Source organism: Hesperophylax consimilis, chromosome 16 (genome assembly GCF_061612785.1).
Source record: "Hesperophylax consimilis isolate HC1 chromosome 16, BYU_Hcon_1.0, whole genome shotgun sequence".
Lineage (NCBI taxonomy): Eukaryota > Metazoa > Arthropoda > Insecta > Trichoptera > Limnephilidae > Hesperophylax > Hesperophylax consimilis.
Window position 1 is genome coordinate 19450416 of NC_142851.1, and position 23040 is coordinate 19473455.

General features: G+C 34.1%; 1 protein-coding gene and 2 pseudogenes across 6 annotated transcripts in view; all 3 read left to right on the top strand.

Moving 5' to 3' along the window:
* The window catches only part of LOC149416844 (cytochrome P450 6a2-like), a 61809-nt gene that overhangs the window by 21358 nt on the left and 17411 nt on the right, over positions 1-23040 (top strand). Inside the window, exon 2 of one of the 6 annotated variants that reach the window (XM_089641010.1) lies at positions 6151-7047. The exons of the other annotated variants lie outside the window; for them this stretch is intronic. Coding sequence (XP_089497136.1) covers positions 6183-7047 — 865 coding nt within the window. The 5' untranslated portion in view covers positions 6151-6182. The remainder of the gene's footprint in view (positions 1-6150; positions 7048-23040) is intronic. 6 annotated transcript variants of the gene reach the window in all.
* On the top strand, positions 960-3911 carry LOC149416845 (cytochrome P450 6A1 pseudogene; annotated as a pseudogene).
* Positions 16786-17730, top strand: LOC149416846 (cytochrome P450 6k1 pseudogene; annotated as a pseudogene).

Consider the following 23040-nt stretch of genomic DNA (forward strand, 5'->3'; position numbering starts at 1 on the left):
TTTGACAAATAGCTACTAAACCATTTTAGCATGTTATCCCTTATTCCTAGAGCAAATAGTTTTTGGATTAGTAGTTTATGGGATACTTTGTCGAATGCCTTCGAAAAGTCTGTATATATACAGTCGACTTGTTTATTTTCTGCAAATGATTGTATAATGAAGTTTTGAAATACCGTTAAGTTAGTTGCGGTGGATCTTCCTTTGATAAAACCGTGCTGTTTTTGATTAATTAATTTTATTAATTTGGGATAGATTTCATCAAGGACCAATGATTCAAAAAGCTTTGGCAGCACTGACTGTATACAAGAAGAAGAATTTTCGCTATCTCCAATAGAAATTCGCCACATTCTGTGGCGTTGAAAAGCGCCTTTTAGGCATCGGTGTATTATCCTTTAGGTGATATTTTACAAAGATGGCATTACGAAATATTGCGAAGTATTTTAAATGGATGTATATTTTTAATGTTTAAATGGATGTATATTTTTAATGTTTAAATGGATGAATATTTTTATGTTTAGATGAATGTATATTTTTAATTTTTAAATGGAAGTATATTTTAAATGTTTAAATGAATGTAAATTTTAATGTTTAAATGGATGTATATTTTTAATGTTTTAATTTGCGGCTACAAATTTTGACCGTGATTTATATTTTTATTATTCATTACTACGTAGGTACATAAAATAAAATTTGTATTGTGGCTAATCACAATCTTTGAACCTTGTAATGATTGATTATGATTATGCATAGTCATATGCGTTCTATTAATCCCATTGCTTTATATATGTTGCTTTAAATAATAATTGATTACACATGTTTCACCAAGTGTATCTAAAAATTGTTAAATTTCATCACGAATACGATAAGATATTAAAAATTGTACGTGGCCGCATTAGATGAAGTTCTAGCTAGCTTAAATTTTTAAAGAAAAAAATGTATGAAACCGCACAAGAGTCCCAACTGCTCCCAACCACCTGGAGCCAGTAAGACTATGACATCTCCAATTGGGGTATGTTACGAGGCTGAAGGTGGGGAAGTACCTGGCTATTCAGATCTGGTCACCAAATACGGCTAAGACCGTTTGAATTCTGAATGACAAACGACTAAGCATAATATTTGTATGATAAAAAAAATAATTTTAGAATCCAGGAACAATCCTTAAGGTGTTTTCAATATTGATAAAATCTACATAAAATGCCAAATATCCTTGAGTTCAGCACTGAACGGCTTATTTCTAATTGTAATTTTAGTCTAAAACAATAATTGATATAATGATAAACAAGTACGTTGGGATATGAATCAAATATGAGGTTATGGGGAGTAAACACCTGAATGTAATTAATCACACTGTTCTAATAATGAACACAGAATAAATCAGTTAATTGAAAGCAAGATAGACACTAACGTGACATACGGTGCGAACTGGACGGTGTTTGTAGTGTGGTGTAGTGAAATACTTAAACTTTGGCCATGGCATGTTGGTGTTATGCGTTGTTATACTATTTGCCTTTAGTTGGCATTATATTATTCTTTTTGAGTCGATTGATTCGATGGAACTATAACTATTGGACTAGAAAGGGCGTCCCAGGTCCTAAACCTACCTTTATCCTGGGTAACATAGGACCAACTTTCCTGCAAAAAGAGTCACTAGGTGAAACGTTTTTGGACATATATTTTGAAACAAAAAAACATCCCTTTGTCGGAGCTTATATGCTGTTCCGAAGAACTTTGGTTGTCAATGATTTCGAGTTGATAAGGAATGTTTTGGTGAAAGATTTTGCTCACTTTACAGACCACACTGCAGAGGTAAGCGAAAAGGCTGAACCATTATCGGCACATTTGTTTAACCTCACTGGAGAAAAATGGAAAAATCTCAGACACAAGCTTTCTCCAACTTTCACGTCAAGTAAGATTCGGTATATGTTTAATACGGTGGCCCAATGCAGTACTGAGATGATATCGTATTTGGCAGACAGTGCATCGGAAGAAACTTTATTCGACGTGAAGGACCTAATGGCCAAATTGAACACCGATGTTATTGGGTCGTGCGCTTTTGGTTTTGAGTGCAATACCTTCAAGTGTCCGGACAGTGAGTTTAGGAAAATGGGTAGAAAAGTTGTTGACCTGGTTTTCAAGAACAGTTTGCTTCAGTTCTTGGTGTTCTTCATGCCCTTAAAGAACTTTCTCAATGTTAGTATTCTGGGTAATTCTGTGACCCAATTTTTTTATGAGACTGTGAAAAAGACCATGAATTTTCGAAAGGAGAACAATGTAGTGAGAGACGATTTCATGCAGCTTTTAATTCAACTGAAGAACGACGGATATGTTGAAGACCATGATTCAGGTATAAGAATAATTTTGTTTGCATCTATTGTTGCAAAGGATATGTTGAAGACCATGATTCAGATACAGGAATAATTTTGTTTGCATCTATTGTTGTAAAGCTTCGATTGCTATTTTATTTTGTCGGTAGGTGTATCTGAATGGATCGAACAGCCAGTTTGACGTGTAAGAACGTAAATCCAAAACCTTCCAAAATGATAAAATAATATTCCCACAATAAGTTGTACCAATAATGTATCCTTAAGGAATCTCGTTTTATTCCTCTTGTCTTTTTGTGACAGCTACAGTGAAAAATATTGTGTCAATTATGTCAACAAAATTATTTATAAAAAAATATGAATTCACAAATCAATGGGACGGTTCTACGATTTCATCGGGAGATTCATGGATTCATGTTCTATTATTTGATTATAAATAACTTCTATTCTTTTTGTTTGACAAGCGTATTATTGTGTAAGGACATGAAAATAGTTTTTAAAGCATTCAAGAAGTAATTTTTTATAAACTTTGACCCAAAAATCGACAAAGCCCTATGTCAATACGATATTGACGGATTTCGTATCTTAATTACTTATTAAAAGGAAATGATGTGGTAAATACTTAATTTAACAAAAATTACACAAATGACATGACCCTACCAGTGTATTATGACTGTTCGGGCTTCGAAACGTAATTTTTTCACCAAGTTTCGAATAAAGATCTCATTAAATAATTAAATCCCTTTTTAGTGACAAAAAGTAAATATGGACTGCCAATGCATATTTAGGTGAGTATTTCAATACAACATTCCAAATTTATTAATATTTTTACGTAACTAGGTATATGACGTTTGACATTTCAGAATGTCAAATCCATCCGGAATTGCCAGCTTATGTCCATAACTTTACAATATCGGATCGATAGGCAGAACTATCGATGATTTTGTATCAATTGCCCTAGCACACTCGTACCATTGATAAGAAGACCGGTAATGGAAAAAAATCGCTGGCAATACTGACGCGTCTGTCTATGAATTTACGTTAGACGGCTACGTAAAAGTAAAAAAATACTAATAAGTTGAATTGAAATAATATACATTGAGTGTCCGATTTTTTTGACACAAAAGAGGGAGTTTATTAGTTCATGAGGTCATTAGTTATGAGTTTATGACAAACAACTTTTGTTTCTCCAAGTTGAAACAGAATCAATTGATCGCGTTTCGATTTCATGGATATCTCTCAACTTTTTTAATTTTTTTTTTATTTTTTTTTATTTCTATATAATATTTACAGTGTTCACATAATAATTTATATTTGTACATGATATATTTCAAACTTATAACTATAATATGTTGTGTGTAAGGTAGGTTTGAGAAGGTGAAACTGTATGTGATTAATATTGTATGTTTCGTGAACACCTCACTAGGAGAACCTGTGCTGAGGTGTTTACGTGGTTATGTATAGGTGTGACAAGTATTTATGTGTTGTAGAAGAAAGTTTATTTTTTATAAGTTTTAATTTTAATTTTAATTATTATTATTATTTTTTTTTGGTTTTTGTAAATTGAATATTCATAATAAATATGTAAAAAAAAAATTAATATATATTAACATATATGTAAGTGCATATATTTGTATTTTAAGTGTGAGTATAGTTGGTAAAATCTCGAAAAACGTGTTTATTTATTATACACTTTTTATGGTTTAGTTATGTTTGGTTTGGAGTTATTATGTTTTGCAAAAATAAAATATCTTGGTTTTTGATCCAGACTGTGATATGTTTTTTGTGAATTTTTGCGGATGTATTTGCAGTTAGTAGTTGCTTCAGAGTAATGGGCATACAATTAAACAGTTTAGTAGCGTAGTATTGAAAGTGTCTTTGTCCGTGTGTGGTGTGTGTTATCGGTATGTTTAGTGTTTTATTTGTTAAGGATCTGTTTTTTAACAAAGTTTTTGGTTGAATTGGAATATGGAGTTAGTGTTGGAGGAGGTGTAGTAATGCAGATTTGGCATAAAGTTGTCTTATTGACAAGACCTCTAATGTTTTGTAAATTTCGCTTGATTCTGTGTCGAATGGTACTTTTAGGATTATTTTAATTATCGCCTTTTGAATTTTTTGAATTGGGTCAATTGTCATTCTTGTAGCACTTCCCCATGCTAGTATTCCATATGTGGCAATGGATTGACACAGTGCAAAATATATGGATCTGAGTATTGTTAGAGGGAAAATGTTTTTGATGGACTTCATTAGGTACATGACTCGTTTTAGTTTATTAGTGATGAAAGTAATGTGGTCAGTCCAGCGTAAGTGTGTATCAATAATAACCCCTAGGTATTTTATTTGTTTTACCCTTTCTAAACGTTCGCATTGGCAATTAAATGAAGTTTATTCACTAGGCTTAGTTAGTTCACCTAGTTTAGGAGGTCTACCTGGTCGACAGGGACAGTCTTTTCTTGTGTAGGTACTATTGTATAATGTATTGTAAGTGTGTATTCAGTGCGGGGCGCTGAGCGCTGATTGCCTGAATGGATGGGCAACATCGCGTTGGCGAGGCACTGTGACGTCATCGCTTAGACCCTTGTTTCCCAAACTACTGGTCCCTACACGGGACCGGGACGTGACAGAGAAATGCCGGGTCGCGTGCATTCAGTCTTGAACTACGAACTAAATTTATTAATTCCACAGAATATCTACGGTAACTCAACGAAATTTTTCAAATTTAGTGTCTCATTATCTGTTGTTATTGCTAGTATTGCTACACATCAACTACTTTCTTGGATTGTACATGAAATAATAATTATGGAGAATCTCTCACCCTTTGTTTCTTGAACTGTACTCTTAAAAGTATCTTGTTTTTAATTTGTCTTTGTTTTTTCCAACTACATAATTATTTTACGATAGATGAATAGATCACGTTTTCTGATATTTTTGGTACAGATAGTACCAAAAGATAGGTCAAACCTGTATTTAAGCATATTTTTTAATGTATTCCTTTTTTATTTGACTGTATCTCAAGAATGCACATGAATAAACTGATTTTTCTCTTAACCACCTCTCAGCATGAGTTGAGTGCACAAAAATGTTTTTAAGATTAAAAAAACACTTGCACACACATGCTGAACATAGAACTAATAGAGTGTCTTATAATCATAATGAGTTCCATTCAAGACATTTGAATGGTTTCCCTCTTGAATTCTCAAGAATACATTTTTTTGTGATAATTTTGAGAATATCAACAGAACATGGTACTGGCTTCTCTCCCGACCGCTTTCGTGCATTTAGTCGTTTCTTTTACATTGGTGATTTCAAAACTACATTTATAACATAGGAATGGCTTCTTTCCAGAGTGTTCATGAACGTAATTATTTATGGATACATATATATCAGAACAAATGTGTTCAGAACGTATATATAGTTTCTTTTCAGAGTAGTCTGAAATGGTAGACTGGTATATTTTTAAATAATTAAGTAAAATCTACATGAATTTAAAAGGGGGAATGATAGTTTTATGAACTCGTTAGAAAATGTTGTGTACACACACTTCCCACACATCCTCCAACCATTGGCGGGTCGCGATGGATAAGAATAAAAATACCCGGGACACGGAAAAAAGTTTGGGAAGTTTGGGAGTAGGCCGACGTAGAAAAGAAATTGATAAATAATAATAATCTCCAGATATGAGATCTTTATACAATTATGATAACAAATTGCAGTCAGTATATGCCGTTCTTTCATTCATATAACACGAAATTAGATTTACTGGCGTAGAGATTACGTCTTATACATATACCTACTATTATTTATTTGATAACCGTTGTAACTGTTACAGTTGGTTGTGCAAAGTGAATTATACGATTGATCATGGCTTGTTGGTGCGATGTGTTGTTATATTCACTGCCATTGGTTGGCATAATATATTTTTTGATGAGACGCAACTACAATTACTGGAGCGATAAAGGAGTACCTGGTCCCGAGCCCACCTTTTTCCTGGGGAATATTGGAAAAATTGTAAAGAAAAAGTGTTCCCTCGGCGAAATGTTCACAGAAATCTATTTCGAAACAAAGAAACACGCTCACGTTGGTGTTTATATGTTATTCCGGAGAACTTGGGTGGTAAACGATCTAGAGCTGATCAAAACCATATTGGTAAAAGACTTCGCTCACTTTACTGACCACAGCCTAAAATTTAACACAAAAGCTGAACCATTGTCAGAACATTTGTTTAACCTCACCGGAGAAAGGTGGAGGAACCTGAGACACAAACTGTCCCCTACTTTCACATCGAGCAAGATCAGGTACATGTTTGATACAGTGGCCCAATGCAGCACTAAGATGACAGCGTATTTGCAAAACAGAGAAGGGCAGGATTCTCCGATTGAAATAAAGGAACTTATTGCCAAATTCAATACAGATGTGATTGCATCATGCGCTTTTGGACTGGAGTGTGACAGCTTCAATAACCCTGATACCGAATTCAGACGAATGGGAAAGAGGCTGTTCGAGTTGTCCTTCTTTAAATCCTTCCTACAGTTTTTGATCTTCTTCATGCCTTCGGTGATCAACCTAGTAAATTTTAGTATTCTCGGAGACGACGCGAACAAGTTCTTCTACAACACCGTGGACCAGACCATCAAGTATCGGGAGGAGAACAAAATTGTGAGGAACGATTTCATGCAGCTGTTGATCCAACTGAAGAAAGATGGATTTGTTGCCGACGACGAATCAGGTACTTACTGACAATTGTATAGTTATAAATATAACCCACCTAGCTTCAAGCTTGCTTGCCTAATTTGAAGATAAAGCAGAAATTTTACAAGCCAATTTTTTGGTGCTTATTTATCCAGATCCACGTTATCTGTGATGCTATGAATGTGACGAAACGGAATGTTCATAAACAGTTTAATAATTTATTATGCCTTCCGTCTTCTTTGATTTTATACACGTATGTACAATTAGGGCGGAGTGAAAAAACTTTTTTTCAAATTTCGTGTTTCCTATATTACCAATGGGTGCCTTGGTAGTACCCTATAAAGTACACAAAATATCATCAAATTCCAACTTCATCTTCAGGTGGCGCACTGACCCTAAAGTTCTACAAAAAATGGTGTTTTTTCAGATTTTGTTAGTAAACAAGCACATCATCTAATCCAGCTTAAACGTCACAAAATGTATTTTAGTTTTAGCCATCTAACTAACCCCTCTTCCCCCCACCCCTTGACACTATTTTGCGTAACAACAGCTGCAGTCAATCAGTAATTAACAGACATTAGCGCGGAGTGCACATTCGTTGGAACAGCTGCGAAAACTTGATTGTGATTTCTTTGTAATATGCCTAAAACAAGAAAAAATTCAATGTGTTCTATGTTTGGTTGCCCAGAAAAATTAAAAGACAATGTGTCGCCAACTTATTTGGATGTAATAAAGTATTATTTGTGGATTAGAAATGACTTGCAGTGGTTAGCAAATGAAAAAGATCCTTCTGTGAAAGATATTTGTGAAATAATTGCAATTGATCTAATTACGTTTTGGGATAAAGCTTCTATTTCTATTGTAACTGAACGTCAAATTGTAACTAAACTAACCCGGTATTATCACAAGTACAAATGCTTAAAGAAATGTCGAGTACCTAAAAAGAAAACTGAATTTTATGAAGATGCAACAAAAAAAACTCTTTGATATTGCTGTTTGCAAGTGCATTTGTGTCGATTTTTGTAAATGTTTAGTGAAAATACCCAAGAAGGAGCTAGAATTCCTGCAAGATCAGAGAAGTAGCCGCAAAATGTATATCGGCTCAAAAGATTTGGTGGCAACCAAGGCTTTGGAGCGTAGGCAATTATGACTGATGACGCAAAATAAATTACTTCAAAAACAGACTGTTGAAAAACCTCTGAGCTCATCACCAGAGACTTCAGAGACCTCGGATGATAGTGTAAGATTATCAGACAGCAATCAAGATCCAGACTTTTATACACTTTTTCTGGCATACTCCACGCCATCCACATCAAAATCACAAACAAATCAGATGAGGCATCGATTAAAAAATCTTGCCACTGTCTGTGACAGGAGTGGTGTCTCCGACAGATCAGCATCAACCTTCGCCAGTGAAGTTCTTCAAGATATTGGTTTTATTCATAGACATATGAATATTCCTATGTCTGTGGTTTTATTTCTAAACAAGATTTCTCAAAAGTAATAGATAGAAGTAAATTACGACGCGAGCGCCGAAAAGTTCGAGAAGAGTTGCAAAGAAGGCAAATTTCGAGCTTCGGGAGTTCTGACGGTAAAATAAGTGGGTTATATTTTGATGGTCGGAAAGACAAGACCATTGTGCAGGAAAAACATGATAACAAGTACCACAGGAGAACCATTACTTAAAAACATTTTGTTTTGCTCTCCGAGCCAGATTCTCAGTACATTGACCACGTCGCGCCTCCTTCTTGAACCGCTAATTCTATAAAAGATTCAATTGTAGAATTTTTAAATTTGCACTTCGGAGATTTATCAACCATTGTAGCCATTGGATGCGATGGCGATGGAACGGCTGTAAACACGGGCTTCAAGAATGGAGCAATCGCATTGATTGAAAGACATTTAAATAGACCATTACACTGGTTTATATGTTTGTTGCATGCCAACGAATTACCACTGCGTCATCTTTTTAATACTTTGGATGGCAGTACTTCAGGTCCCAATACGTTCGCAAGAGTCATTGGCAAGATGTTACAGCACTGTGAAGACCTCCCTGTGGTGAAATTTGTTAAAATTACGACAGTCTTACCGGATATCGACGTGAAAATTCTAAGCAATGATCAAAAATATCTGAATGAAATTTGTCAAGCTGTAACACAAGGCAGCGTAAAAACTGATTTGGCTAATAAGCAACCAGGAAAGCTGGCACACTCTCGTTGGCTAACCTGTGCAAATAAAATATTGAGACTATATGTAGCAACAAAGTTTCCAACTCATAGTCTGGTTGAGATTGCTACGTTTGTGATAAAAGTGTATGCGCCAATATGTTTCACCATAAAAACTAAACTTTCATGTAAAGATGGTCCGAAACATGTCCTTAGTATGATAAAAAGATGCTCCTATATAAAATATGAGCTGAAAACAATTGGTTTTCGAATAATCGAGCGGAACTCTTTCTTCGCTCCTTCTGAAAATATTTTATGAGCGATGCCACAAGATGAAAGACAGCATATAAAAGAATTAGCAGTAAGAAGAATTCTTAAAGTCCGACAAAATGCAAAGGAGAAAAAAGTAAGGACTTTCTTGACTCCAAAACTAAACTTCGAAGCCAACGATTATTATGATTTGATAAACTGGAAGACAGAAAAAATATTCGAGCCACCATTCACAAAAAAATACGGTGACAGTGAATTATGGGACAAAATTATGAGCGAAGATATAAATATCCGGATTGAAAATTTTCCCCGTCACACACAAGCTGTGGAGAGAGGTGTGAAACTGGTCACTGAAGCTAGCTTGACTGTTTGCGGAAGTACAGCACGCGATGGATATATTCGAGCAAGAATAAAAAAGAAATGCCGAAATTCGAAACAAAATTACACCTTTCCTCTGGAATTCAGGGAGCTACCCCATACGCATATGACACGACTGAAGGCTGAAATGATTAAAAAATATATATATTCTTAATTTTCCTTATATTTTAATGCAAATAATAAAGTTAAATATGATAATAATTTTGTTTTAAATTTTTAAAAAATTTCTATATTCGATCATTTTTTCAAAATTTCAGGTCCTCTGCGCCACCTGAAGATCATATGTGAAAAAAAATAAAAAATATTTTTCAACAGCTATTTATCTACAGCAACATTAAATGATATAGGGTTTTTGAAATTCGAAGAAAATTTTTTTTCGACCTCTTTCACTCCGGGCTAATGTACAACGTACCTACATTATAACTATCTACATTGGAGACATTAGTTTGTCCTGTAACTTACACAACGTTAGTTTAAATAATTTTATATCTTAGGTATGTACGTATTTTAAATAATAAACATTTTATTTATTTAATTCAATTAAAACAAATAACTACTATAAACACCATCATTTAAACAAAATAATCGACATGTTTCGAAACCAACGATTTCTTCATCAGGATTTTTAAAATGTGAAACCTCACAAGAGTCCTAACTGCTCCCAACCGTCTGGAGTCAGTGAGACTATCACATCTCCAATAGGGCTATGTTGTGAGGCTGAAGGTAGTGGGGAGGGGAAGGAGATGTGGAGAGGAAGATGGGGAAGTACCTGGCTATTCAGATCTTGAAACCAAACACGGCCAAAGCCATTTCAAGCAACGTTTCAATTCTGAATGGTGGTCTTACACCAAGGCGATACTGAGAGTATCTTACAGTCTGGAACGTGCCGCAAATATACGATTTTTAATGAGTAATTTGTGAAATAAGACAAATTAATCAAATAAAATTTACTTGCGCACGCCGGGATTCGAACCCGCGACCTTCAGCTTACTAGTCGAGAGTCTTACCCCTCGACCACGGAGAAAAATAAAATGAACAAATATAAGAATAGAAATGTATGTTTTACATTATAAACTATTATTATTTTACTGTATAAGTTAGCGTTTGAAGGTGATACTGGGATAGGCCCTTTGCAACACACTCGAAGGAGGAGTCCCAAAACAATCCAAATGCTATTATAATATGTGGGACAAATAATTACCTAACTGGATGTACAGTATTCCTCAATATATTAAATCTGGGTTTCTGGAACATAAGATAAGCCCAGATTGCAATATAGGATAAAAATGACTCACTCAATGGGCCACCGAGTATGCCACTTTCAAGCTGCTTTACTGGTAAGATGGATTAAAAGAATAATGAATGCACTTCCGCGGTCTTCAGTATATCACCCGTCCCGTCAGAGGTGTTAATTTACACTGATTTATTGAAAGTTAGGTTATGACATCTCCTTTTATTACGATGATATCGGTCATGATGACTTTTAACATGGGTGCATTGGGTAAACAGAACAATTGCAGGATTTAATACTTAGCAATCTAGAAAAGTTCAGAAAAAGTTTATCAAATATGTCTCTTATCGCGTGCGAATTGATAAATACTATGTCCCACATAAACCTTAAATCTCTTGAACAACGCCGTGATATCAGAGACCTATTAATGCTCTATAAGATACATACTTCATAACTATATTGATAGCCCATACTTACTACAAAATATTCATTTCAAATGTCCAAAAAGAGTTACTCGATATCTGGATACATTTTATATTCCTAAAAGCAATACAAATTACCTTGAAAATGTATTTATAAGAAGAAGCTGTAGCACATTTAATAGATTATGCCCAAACATCGATGTGTTTAACACGAACCTAGCTAAATTCACAGCATTCGTAAAAAAGTGATAAGTACTGCATCTAATGCCATATGTTTAATCAAAAACTTAATATTTCATTGTTTTTTTTATATTTTTCATTATTTTATTATTTATTATTTTTTTTATATTTTTCATTATTAGATCATCACATTTCCTCTCTTACCTTTAGTAAGTTCGAATTTGAATAAATCACTCCCTCAAAGATATTATTGATGTCCATTAAACATTAAATGTAAACCATTGAAATATATCATTAAAACACTTTTCGCTGTTTAAAGATGTACTTTATCAGAATTCTTTGTATTAGGTATGTATTTTTCTGCTATGGTTTGTTTTGTCGTTATTTTATTGGTCAATGACATAAACACTCTTATCACTAGCATATATGCATGTATAAATTTTTTTATAAATTTAATTTAGATTAAATTTGATAATATTATTATTAAGTTCTGCAAGTGTTTTAGTTTTTTATTATTGTGACAGCTGTTTCGGCTTACAAGGCCATTTTCAAACTGTGGTTAGTCCACATTGAGACGACGTTTTTATACTATTTCAAATGTAAATTTTGAAGGTGCATACATTGATTTATTACTGGTTACACCGATGACATGATCTATTGTTGGTTAAACCAATCTATGTTTTCCCCTCAGTAAATGGTAATGGGTTCTTAATTATTTACTAATGACTTTATTGCTATGAATTATTTGGGTGCATTATACTGCTTGGGTTTTGTGAAAATACTAAGAAGTGGTGAGTAAATTATTTTCCGTACTTTATTAATTAGTGTTAAATTTGGGTCATTCGTTCGTTTATTGATTTCTAATTGTTCAAGTAAATTTAATCTAATGCCCTTTTTTTCTATATGCAATGGTTTAGGACCCTTGTTGTTAAGTGGGGTATGATTATTCACCAAGAGATGTTCTGCGAATTTTGAGGATGTGTTTTTATTATTATAACATCGTATATGTTCTTGGAATCTAGTTGAGAATGCCCTCCCCGTTTGTCCGATGTAAGTGGCGTTACAATCGGCGTGGTCACATTTTAATTCATATATGCCACTGTTATTGAGTATAGGGATTTTACTTTTAGAGTTTTTAAGGCTTGTTCCTAAATTATTGTTTGTTCGAAAAGCTATATTTAAACCACATTTTTTAATTTCTTTTGCAATTTTTTCAGATATTGGGCCGAGGAATTCGAGACATGCAAATTTTTTTATATTTTTGTTATTTACCGGATATATTAAATTGATTTTATTTTTATATTTCTTATTTTTTATTATTTTTTCAATGTTATTTGCCTCATAGCCGTTATTAATCGCGATCGTTTTTATCGTTTCCTTTTCTTTTACATAAGCTTTATTGTCTAAGGGAATGTTAATGAGTCTATGTACCATTGAATGGTACGCTGATAATTTATGAGACCAAGGAAACCAACTTTTACAGATACAACAATAAATTCAAATTCAAATCATCCTTGGTCTCATAAATTATCAGCGTACCATTCAATGGTACATAGACTCATTAACATTCCCTTAGACAATAAAGCTTATGTAAAAGAAAAGGAAACGATAAAAACGATCGCGATTAATAACGGCTATGAGGCAAATAACATTGAAAAAATAATAAAAAATAAGAAATATAAAAATAAAATCAATTTAATATATCCGGTAAATAACAAAAATATAAAAAAATTTGCATGTCTCGAATTCCTCGGCCCAATATCTGAAAAAATTGCAAAAGAAATTAAAAAATGTGGTTTAAATATAGCTTTTCGAACAAACAATAATTTAGGAACAAGCCTTAAAAACTCTAAAAGTAAAATCCCTATACTCAATAACAGTGGCATATATGAATTAAAATGTGACCACGCCGATTGTAACGCCACTTACATCGGACAAACGGGGAGGGCATTCTCAACTAGATTCCAAGAACATATACGATGTTATAATAATAAAAACACATCCTCAAAATTCGCAGAACATCTCTTGGTGAATAATCATACCCCACTTAACAACAAGGGTCCTAAACCATTGCATATAGAAAAAAAGGGCATTAGATTAAATTTACTTGAACAATTAGAAATCAATAAACGAACGAATGACCCAAATTTAACACTAATTAATAAAGTACGGAAAATAATTTACTCACCACTTCTTAGTATTTTCACAAAACCCAAGCAGTATAATGCACCCAAATAATTCATAGCAATAAAGTCATTAGTAAATAATTAAGAACCCATTACCATTTACTGAGGGGAAAACATAGATTGGTTTAACCAACAATAGATCATGTCATCGGTGTAACCAGTAATAAATCAATGTATGCACCTTCAAAATTTACATTTGAAATAGTATAAAAACGTCGTCTCAATGTGGACTAACCACAGTTTGAAAATGGCCTTGTAAGCCGAAACAGCTGTCACAATAATAAAAAACTAAAACACTTGCAGAACTTAATAATAATATTATCAAATTTAATCTAAATTAAATTTATAAAAAAATTAAATGGAGTTCTACGAATTAAACACAAAAACAATAAATAAAAAAAAAAAAAAATAAAAAAAATGCATGTATAAAGACTGTTTATAACGCTAATAAATAAATGCTTCCTATCCATCAAGTCTCTCTCATATATATGCGCGAACAATGATTTTTTTCATACAAATACAACGGGTTTGCAATTAGATAACTTTGAAAATTTAAAAAAATTAGAAAAAGTGTTACTAGTCGATAAATATCATTAATATACAAGTATTTTTTATTTCAAATAGAATACCTACAGTAATTATAATTTGTGTTTTGTTATTTACACTTCTTTTTTTTAAACGGATGGAGAACGCATCCAGATGAAATCTTAGTTACTCCTTGGTTCTGTTAATTTATAAAAGTTTTTGCATAATATGCATGTTCACGCAATATGTATGCGATTGGTAGATAGGAAATCTCAATATCAAATCCTGCAATTGTCCTTCCTACACAATGTACCCATCCTAGAATGTCACCATGTCCGGTATAATTGTTGCAAGATGTCAATACATTGACATTATGCCCACCTAAAGCCCAACTAGATCTTGGTGTAAAGTAATACCTCAGACAAGGATTGATGTATAACAAATAACCACAACCGAGGGATAAAATAATTATTTTTTATCATTCATATTCCGAGAGCATCAAGAATCTGGAAGACTTCGTGGCCCCAACAGCGGCGAGTGAGTTCCTTTTTTCCTATATTCCATTGTGGGCTTTTCTTATGTTCCAGAAGCCAAGGTTTAAAACATTGAGGAATACTGTCTTTCAAGTTAAGCGGATGCATAAAATTAAATTGTCCCATATAACATAGTTTTGGGACTGGTCCTTCGAGTGTGTTGCTTAGGGCTTATTCCGGCAACACCGGTGTATTTATATCATTTCCATATACATATGTACTTACGATGAAAAAAAAATGCTTTTATACGTACCTATGCCTTTATTCATAGATAATTGGGGAAACTTTAAAGAGTAAGGACGGGTTGTTTCGGAGAATTTGAACAATTCATCAAATTTCAACGTTCATTTTCGGGTTCTGTGAAAGTATCTACTATTCAAGTTCTGTTATTATATCATTGTAGGCTAGTTACTTGACAAAACTGAAATAAAAACAGAACTTGAAAAAATCTTTCACAGAACTTGAAAATGAACGTTGAAATTTGATGAATTGTTCAAATTCTCCGAAACAACCCGTCCTTAGTAATAAACATTCATAAAAAAATAATACAAATTAAACTTGATGATAATAAAAAAATAGCACTGATTGTATTTTCGTACATCAATGGGTGATTGATTAGTAACTAATTACAAACAGGAGATAAATTCTTGTTTCATATCATAATATTACGTAATTGTTGTCGTAACAGCCAGTCATTGAATTTGTTAAATATTATTGCAATTCACTTGTAAGCACAAATAATTTTTTATAATGGTTTGATTATGATTCGATTTCGATTTCGATTGAGTGCGTGGTAAGATACTACAGATATGGCGAATCAATTAATTCAATCAATTAATGAAGAATATAACATTTTGTCAGATTTAATGATAGCCTATCAGAAGCAGGTAAACTAAAGTGTGGCGTTAGACAAGGAGACTCAATGTCCCCATTGCTGTTCAACGTGTATATGGATGAGCTCAGTAAATCATTGAACAAAACAAGAGTTGGATGTCACACTGCCGGGGTATGTGTGAACAATACTAACTATGCAGACGACATGGTCATATTAACTCCATCGGTAAGAACAATGATGAAACTTCTGGCCATATACGAAGCATACGATCATAGTCACGGGCTAATGTACAATGCTAAAAAATTATCACTGCTGATATTTAAAGCTAATTATAATTATAATTATAAGCGTAAACCGGAGATCAGAAAACCCCTTTGTGCATCCGTCGCCCAGTGGCTGGGCACGCCCCTACACCATAGATTGAGAATTTCCCTCAAGCCACCGTAGTCGTAATACAAGTGCTAAATATTTTTTTTATTATCATATTTTCAAGTTAATATCATGTATTTATTTAGATGTACGCTTATGGCAGACAGAATATTGCACTCACCGCTCTGTTCAACTGAAGTAAACAAACATTATTATTATCATTATTATTATACGTTACGGTGGTTTGAAAAAAAAGTTAACTAGAACAAGCCGGAGTTTGACCTTACACCCTGATTACACATGCACCAACAAGAGAGGTTCTGCAATCGAAATATACATGGCGCACCTTGCATCTTGCGTTAGTAAACAATGCGAGGAGTTCGTGGGTTGATCGATATTATATCAATCGGATTATTATAATAAAAAAAAATACTTCGCTGTTTTCCACCGTCATCGTACAGGTCTAAAATTAGAAACGTTCGCCGAACTAAACTGTTCAGAAGGATGGCCAAAAAAGTTTGTAAGCCAATGGCCTAATCCTAAGTCTTCCCACTCCAATACAGAACCTAATCTGATCATCATCATATGATATTATAATCATCGGCTTAATACTGATTAGAAATGTTCCACACAAACTGTAAACAAATTAATTGATGAAACAGTTAACAGTGAACGGTTCAATTGATATTACATGCGCAATCATGAGTTCCTGGTGTGAACTGTTGTTATACTCCGTACCAATTGTTGGAATTGTGTTGTTTTTGCTAAGTCAATGGAATTTCGATTACTGGAATAGAAAAGGCGTCAAGGGTCCGAAGCCGACATTCATATTTGGTAATGTCGGACGACTCATTCTCAAAAAGGATTCATTCGGAGAAAGATTTTCGGACATATATTTCCAAACGAAACACCTGCCTTTCGCCGGGGTATTTATGCTTCTCAGGAGAACTCTCGTGGTAAATAATCTAGATTTGATTAAAAAAATAATTGTGAAAGATTTCGAACACTTTACCGACCGCAGAGGAAAGTTCAGTGAGGAAGCCAGGCCATTATCTTCGAATTTATTTAGTCTCACTGGAGACAAATGGAAGAAGTTAAGAGTGAAACTCACCCCTACTTTTACATCTAGTAAAATAAAAAATATGTTTGACACAGTGGGTCAGTGCTGTATTCAAATGATGTCCCATCTCGAGGAACTAGAATTGAAGGATGCTCCTGTAGATGTAAAAACCCTAATGTCTAAATTCACCACTGATGTGATTGGATCTTCCTCTTTTGGAATGGAGTGCGATAGTTTCAAACACTCTGATACGGAAATGAGAAGGATGGGCAGAAGACTATTTGAGCCAGGCTGCGTCAAATCCTTTATATTGTTTGTTTCGTTTTCTATGCCTAGCTTGGTAAACTCTCTTGGACTTAGTATTTTCGAAAAGGATTTAACAGACTTCTTTTACAATACTGTCGATAAAACCATCAAGTATCGCGAGGAGAACAATATAGTGAGAAACGACTTCATGCAGCTCTTAATCCAGTTAAAGAAGGACGGATTTGTTGCGAACGATGACTCAGGTACCTATTGTAACATTTTATTCTGAATTAATTGCAGATTAATATGCATTATAAAATATGTAGGTCATGTTGAAGCCGACATAGCATTACATAATTTAATTATTAAATCATGTCGTCTAGTGATTCGAGAGAATTAGAGAACTTTACTTTTACCTGCTAAGTTAAGCTAGTCATTTTGTAACCGTAACTACTATAAAGACTCCATCAATTGATAGATTCAAGGTAGATTGCAGGATCCATATAAATCAAAAGAAAATGTAATAAATAACAAAAATGCAATAATGTATGCCATAGATAATTTTTTTTTCTTAATAGAATATTAAAATGTCATAATTACCAGTGAAATAAATACTTCAAGCCACACAATTTTGATCATTAGGATATCAGTTGCTCCGAAGAAGGGTTTCTTCGAAACCAGTCAGTGGTGAATAATAATAATAACGTAGCATTTATATAGTGCAGTTTTGTGTCATTTCATTTCAAGTGCGCTTTGAAAATTTATTTTTATTTTTGAAATGACTATGAGTTTATTTTTATTTATTATTTCTACCCGCTAAACTGCCAAAGCAGTTTGTCAGCAGGTCAGTTTAACAATATTAATATATTACTAAAGCATACATATAACATATAACGAGAAATCACAATATTTAAAATAGATACAGAAGAATAACTTAAATAACTACAAAACAGAGACATATAAAAAAAGATACAATAGAATAACTTTTAACTTACTACAATACAAAAGAATAAAATACAAAGACAGTCAGTTGTAACACAGGCAAATTACTCATATTCATATATATATACATATGCATAAGATTATAAACAATATCAGTATTAAAAAAATCTATTAACCATTTTTTAATTTTATTTTTTAATTCGGTGGTGCAATTTGATTGAATTTTTATGTTCATTGGAATCTTATTATATATGGTAGGAACAAGATAAGAGAATGTCCGTTGTCCGTATTTATTTATAATTTTCGGAATGGACATACCTTCATTTCTATTGAATCTTGTGTCATATGCATGATCTACATTTTCTTTGTGTATTGAATCTGATTGTACTGGACACTTACGCCAGTGACATCGACTGTAAACGCCGGTTTTCCTCTGGGGGGTACCTTAGGTAAGAATTTTCAAAGAAACGCAACTTGCGAATGTCGTCGGACAACTGACTGATTGTGGCAGTTGTTTGCATATTTATTGAGTTTGAATTGAACACGTGTTAATGTACATCAAATATTCTTATCTCTAAACAGGATGCATGAGAGCATTAAGGAACCAAGAAAAATAACCAAATTTTAATTACTACGGTTAAATCCCATTTGATACATGATACGTGTCCGGTGATAAGCTTCAAAAGGGATTCGGAATCGTTAATTGCATGATAACAGTAAATATTCATTTCCTTAATTATTTTAATGATTATGTCCATCCGCCTGCTGTCCGGTACACTCCCGACGTGAAAAAGTATTTTTCACCAAATAGTTTCCTCGGACAGCAAGGTATCTTCTTAAGGTGTGAAGAACAATGGTTTTCACAGCAGTTGTGTTGGTATCTTCCAAGTGTAGATATTCGTTGAAGTTTCTGACGTTGAGAGGTACTGCTAGGTTGTCTTCAATGTCAATTAAAAATCCGTATCTTTTGACGGCATGAAGTGATCGTTAAAGTAATCAGCTTTCATATTTCAGCAGAATGAATGAACGAATCGCCTGTTAAGTAAAGGGCGGCCTTCGGTTATGTGACCCACATGTCAAGTGTTTACATGTGAGGTATTTGTTTATAATAAATAATTATTTCGTTTGTAGTTCAAGTTCGTGAATCAGTTTTATTGTTATTACTGTCTCTCATGTGACTCTTTTTATTGGGTTTATCTGAACCTTATCTGGTTCCTTATTATTTATTCCAATCTTTATTTCAATTACGCTGCAATGGCGATTCTTTGTCCGGTATCTAAGAACCAAGTTGACTTTCTCCATTGTTTATATTGGAAGATTTCTTCAAAACTTTTTGTAGGCACAACTGCCGCGTGCGCAATCATGTTATTATTGTTTATTTTTTCATGGCTTGTGTCTTCGGGCTCCGTTATAGGCTTAACATAAACAGTTTGTTCACTTTTTTCTTGTGGAACAAAGGCATTTCCATTCTCTCGTTTGATTAATATTAGGTGTTGATACACTTCTTGTGCCACCGGTGTTCTGATTTCACGTACATTAATTTGCTGATAAATGTCACTCGGCAGATTCATAATTTTCACATTTTTCACAGATTTCAGATTTTTCACAAATCTTGAATCGTCCTCGTGAATGGTGTTTCCGGGGCACCATACGCCTCCAGATGATAGTGCAGCATAATTAATTTTACTTTCCATCAGCGCCATATTATGTGCCTGGTTGTCGACCCCTTTCCTTGCGAGTCGTTTCTTTTCGCTAACATTATTTAGCGACAATGTTTCATAATATTCTTCATTTTTATGAAGCTGCCGCGCAGGGGTTAACGGTAGCTGTGGCCTTTCTATCACAGCCGTGGAATCCTCTGGCAAATCCTGAGGCGGGAACGGTGTCTCCGGTTCCTCAGGCCGTAGTGCGAGGGTGGACTTCCAGCCACCCTGACGAGTTGCACCGTGTGCATTTTCATTTTCTTCATTTTTATGAAGATGCCGCACAGAGGTTAACGGTAGCTGTGGCTTTTCTATCACAGCCGTAGAATCCTCTGGCGGATCCTGAGGAGAGAACGGTGTCTCCGGTATATCCTCAGGCAGTAGTGTGAGGGTGGACTTCCAGCCACCCTGACGAGTTGCACCGTGTGCATTTTCATTTTCTTCATTTTTATGAAGCAGCCGCACAGGGGTTAACGGTAGCTGTGGCTTTTCTATCACAGCCCTGGAATCCTCTGGCGGATCCTGAGGCGAGAACAATGTCTCCGGTATCTCCTCAGACAGTAGTGTGAGGGTGGACTTCCAGCCACCCTGACAAGTTGCACCGTGTGCATTTTCATTTTCTTCATTTTTATGAAGCATCTGCTCAGAAGATGACGGTAACTGTGGAATGTCCATCACAGCCGTGGATCCATCTGGCGTAATCTGCTGAGGTGAGAACCTAGTCTGCAGGTTATCCTTAGCCAATATTGTGAGGATGGACTTCCAGCCACCCTGGAAATCTGCAAACAGTGCATCCAAATACCGTGCAGTCTCCTCTTCTTGAAGACGCTGTGGGCGCCCATCTTCTTCTAGTTGACGTTGTAAGCGCCAATCCTCTTCTATTTGGCGTTGTAAGCGCCAATTCTCCTCCTGTAGTACTCTAACTGTTTCCCAAGAAGAGCGTGAGTTGCCGCTGTCTTCGGGTGCCGGCACTAATCCTCTCCTGGAAGCAGGTGCTTCTGCGCCTTTCCAGGAGCGCAGTGACGGTGTCATGTTTCTTAATTTCTGAGGAATATCCGGCTCGAAGGACCATAAATGTACTGGACACTTACGCCAGTGACATCGACTGTAAACGCCGGTTTTCCTCTGGGGGGTACCTTAGGTAAGGATTTTCAAAGAAACGCAACTTGCGAATGTCGTCGGACAACTGACTGATTGTGGCAGTTGTTTGCATATTTATTGAGTTTGAATTGAACACGTGTTAATGTACATCAAATATTCTTATCTCTAAACAGGATGCATGAGAGCATTAAGGAACCAAGAAAAATAACCAAATTTTAATTACTACGGTTAAATCCCATTTGATACATGATACGTGTCCGGTGATAAGCTTCAAAAGGGATTCGGAATCGTTAATTGCATGATAACAGTAAATATTCATTTCCTTAATTATTTTAATGATTATGTCCATCCGCCTGCTGTCCGGTACACTGATGTTATGTTTTGTCATATAATTTTAAACCATAATATTCCTCGAACAGATAATACGTTAACTGACTCATATAATAATTTTATATCTCTTCTTTGTGCATAAATACGTTTGTTTACCAAAAGCTTAGTCATGGAGTTTTGAATTGATTGGATGTAAACTATATTTGTCTTGCAGGAGTTTCCCCAGGACGTTATTCCGTATCTGATTGTAGATTGCGCTAGTGAAAAATAGATTATTTTGAACGTACTTATAGGCATTAAATATTTAATTTTGTAAATTCGCCCCGCACTAGCTCGTAGGCGTTAAAACCACAAATTGTAATATTTTATCTTCGAAGACATTACTTTTTTTTATTTTTTTTTATTATTTATTGAGTTAGTTTATACATTTGAATATAAACTAATATAAACAAGATCATATTTCATTTTGTAATTTTACATATTTTTACAATAAATATAACATTTCTTACTTCCAATTGTCTTCAATGATTTCAAATTAAAATTAGAGTTTTTACTCATTACATTATTAAAAAAAATATATGATATTCCTAGACTTGCAGAAAAGTCAATAGATGTCGCACATTATAATAAAAACTGATATATTTATTCAAGAGACTCTCTAGATTGCATCTAGTTCGGGAAGGATGTATCATAAATAAAAATAGAAGCTAATAAAAATATGCGTTATGAAAAGGAAGATAATGTTGGTAATTCTCAGTTAAAGTATGATACAGTTAAATATAACCGAAGTAAAAAGGGTCGGGTTAGCTCAGTGGTAAAGCAGCGCCCCGGAAAAACTAAAGTCCTGGGTTTAATTCTTAGATGCGACCATTCCTTTATCTGTTTCATATTTTCGTTTAAGAATCGCTAACATTGTTGTCAATGAGGAAAATTTATTAATCCAGTGGTGTAAAAAAACAAACTACATATTGCTGAATTTAGTCAACGTCATTTATTTGACTTTTTCGGTTGAACTAACAAAATATGTTTGCCATTCTTGGAAAAATGTTTCGCGTTTGGTGTTTGCTTAGCAATACATTATTTGAGAATACTATTAGTACTGACATAACGTGACTTGACCAGTCACAAATTTATCTGACGTGAAGCAAGCAAGTAGGGCTGCCACCTTTCAAAAACAGTAGAACGGAGATTTTAGAATTTTTTTTATTAAAATAAAACTTTTTTAGTATGAATTATTTAATAAAGGCAAAATGTCATGGTAAATTACCATTTTTAATGTTTAAAACTATATCTTTCATTCTGAAGGGATTGTTTAAGCATCTTTTCTTACTCAGGTTTTTTCAAAAACTTCAAAAATTCTTGGCAATATTAATGGCATATTGTAATTAATCTTCACAATTGACTCTGTCCATAAATTTCCCATTAAAGAAACAAATCGCGTTAAACAAAAGCATTGCTTATAGGGATTGAAATTTTTTTTTCCAATTATTTTTGGCAGTTCATTGAGGTGACTTTGAATAACTGAACCCATCGTAAATTATCAGGCAATGTTTA